At 46.1% G+C, this 1,695-nt stretch overlaps 1 protein-coding gene across 1 annotated transcript; it reads left to right on the top strand.

The window, feature by feature from the left end:
- Positions 1-5: 5 nt before the first annotated feature.
- Positions 6-1,353, top strand: LOC112095223 (putative GDP-L-fucose synthase 2; the record flags this gene model as incomplete). The annotated part of the gene is made up of 2 exons (XM_024176899.1): positions 6-977; positions 1,115-1,353. A coding segment is annotated over one exon (960 nt), but the record flags the coding sequence as incomplete, so codon positions are not given.
- Positions 1,354-1,695: the final 342 nt, after the last annotated feature.

The following is a 1,695-nucleotide window of genomic DNA, read 5'->3' as shown; positions in this document are numbered from 1 at the left end:
TGTGCACAGAAACCGGTTCAACCTCGTTCCTCTCCGATAAATCGGCGAAGATCTTCGTCGCGGGGCACCGCGGGCTGGTCGGCTCCGCAATCGTACGGAAGCTCGAATCCCTAGGCTTCACCAACCTTGTCCTCCGCACCCACGCGGAGCTCGACCTCACCCGCCAAAACGACGTCGAATTGTTCTTCGCCGCCGAGAAGCCACAATTCGTGTTCCTCTCCGCCGCAAAAGTCGGCGGAATCCACGCCAACAACACCTACCCCGCCGACTTCATCGCCGTCAACCTCCAAATCCAGACCAACGTCATCGACTCCTCCTACCGCCACGGCGTCAGGAAGCTCCTCTTCCTGGGCTCGTCCTGCATTTACCCCAAATTCGCCCCCCAGCCCATCCCCGAGCAGGCCCTCCTCACCGGCCCATTAGAGCCCACCAACGAGTGGTACGCCGTGGCGAAGATCGCCGGGATCAAGATGTGCCAGGCTTACCGGATCCAGTACAACTGGGATGCGATTTCCGCAATGCCCACCAATCTGTACGGACAAAACGACAACTTTCACCCGGAGAATTCTCACGTTTTGCCCGCCCTGATGAGGCGGTTTCACGAGGCGAAAGTGAGGGGGGACAAGGAGGTTGTCGTTTGGGGGAGTGGGAGCCCGTTGAGGGAGTTCTTGCACGTGGATGATTTGGCTGATGCTTGTGTGTTTTTGATGGAGGAGTATAGTGGTTTGGACCATGTGAATGTTGGGAGTGGGAAGGAGGTGACTATTAAGGAGTTGGCTGAGTTGGTTAAGGAGGTTGTGGGGTTTGAGGGTGAGCTTGTTTGGGACCGATCCAAGCCCGACGGGACCCCGAGGAAGCTCATGGATAGCTCGAAGTTGGTGGGGTTGGGGTGGACGCCGAAGATCTCGCTCAAGGAGGGCCTTGTGGATACCTACAAGTGGTACTTGGAGTATGTCAAGCAATGATTTTTATGCGAGGTGATTTTGCTTCAAATGAGTTTTACTTAATAATCTATTGTCATTGAATTTTGATAACTAAGTTATTCAAACATCGGAATGTTGATTGTGTATTAAAATTTTCTGTGGAATAATTGATGGTGATGATGTCTTTTCAGGTGATTCTATCGGACTCATTTTGTTGATCTTATGTAGGTAAAAATGCATGTTATGTGGAAGTTAATCTATGATTGTTGTTGAAATCTTATTGCCCTGTTATTGGAATATGGATTGTATGCTGAATTTACGTGGAATAATTGATCCAAGATGTCGTTGGAGATCGACCTTTGACGAGAACAGTGTAAAACCAAGTGAGGGGTTGTTCAAGGAATCAAAAGCGCTGTGCCATTTTGTATCATTAGACAACTCCCTTTATCATTTCTAAATTAAGTTAGCTATGTTTTAAGAACCATTCATTTTTCTTTTCTTTTGGGTAATTGAAATATTGCTTTTGTACCACATCCAGTTATCTATGATGTGGGAAGAGGTACATCTTGAAGAGTATAAGGGCGCATTTCTAATCAGTGTTGAAAGAATAGGAAATAAATTCCAAGAAAAAGTGAATTAAGTTCCACGGAATCAAGTTCTAGAATTCCATTAATTTGTTTACTAATTTATTTGGGAATTAAATTATATGAGGAATTAAATTCCTACTATGTTGTTTACTTTGCTGAAAAGTTAGAAGGAATATGAATAGAAT

The sequence above is a fragment of the Morus notabilis genome, unplaced genomic scaffold, assembly GCF_000414095.1.
Source record: "Morus notabilis unplaced genomic scaffold, ASM41409v2 C11432905, whole genome shotgun sequence".
Lineage (NCBI taxonomy): Eukaryota > Viridiplantae > Streptophyta > Magnoliopsida > Rosales > Moraceae > Morus > Morus notabilis.
The sequence above is the reverse complement of the archived record's forward strand: the minus strand, read 5'-3'. Positions and strand labels throughout refer to the sequence as shown.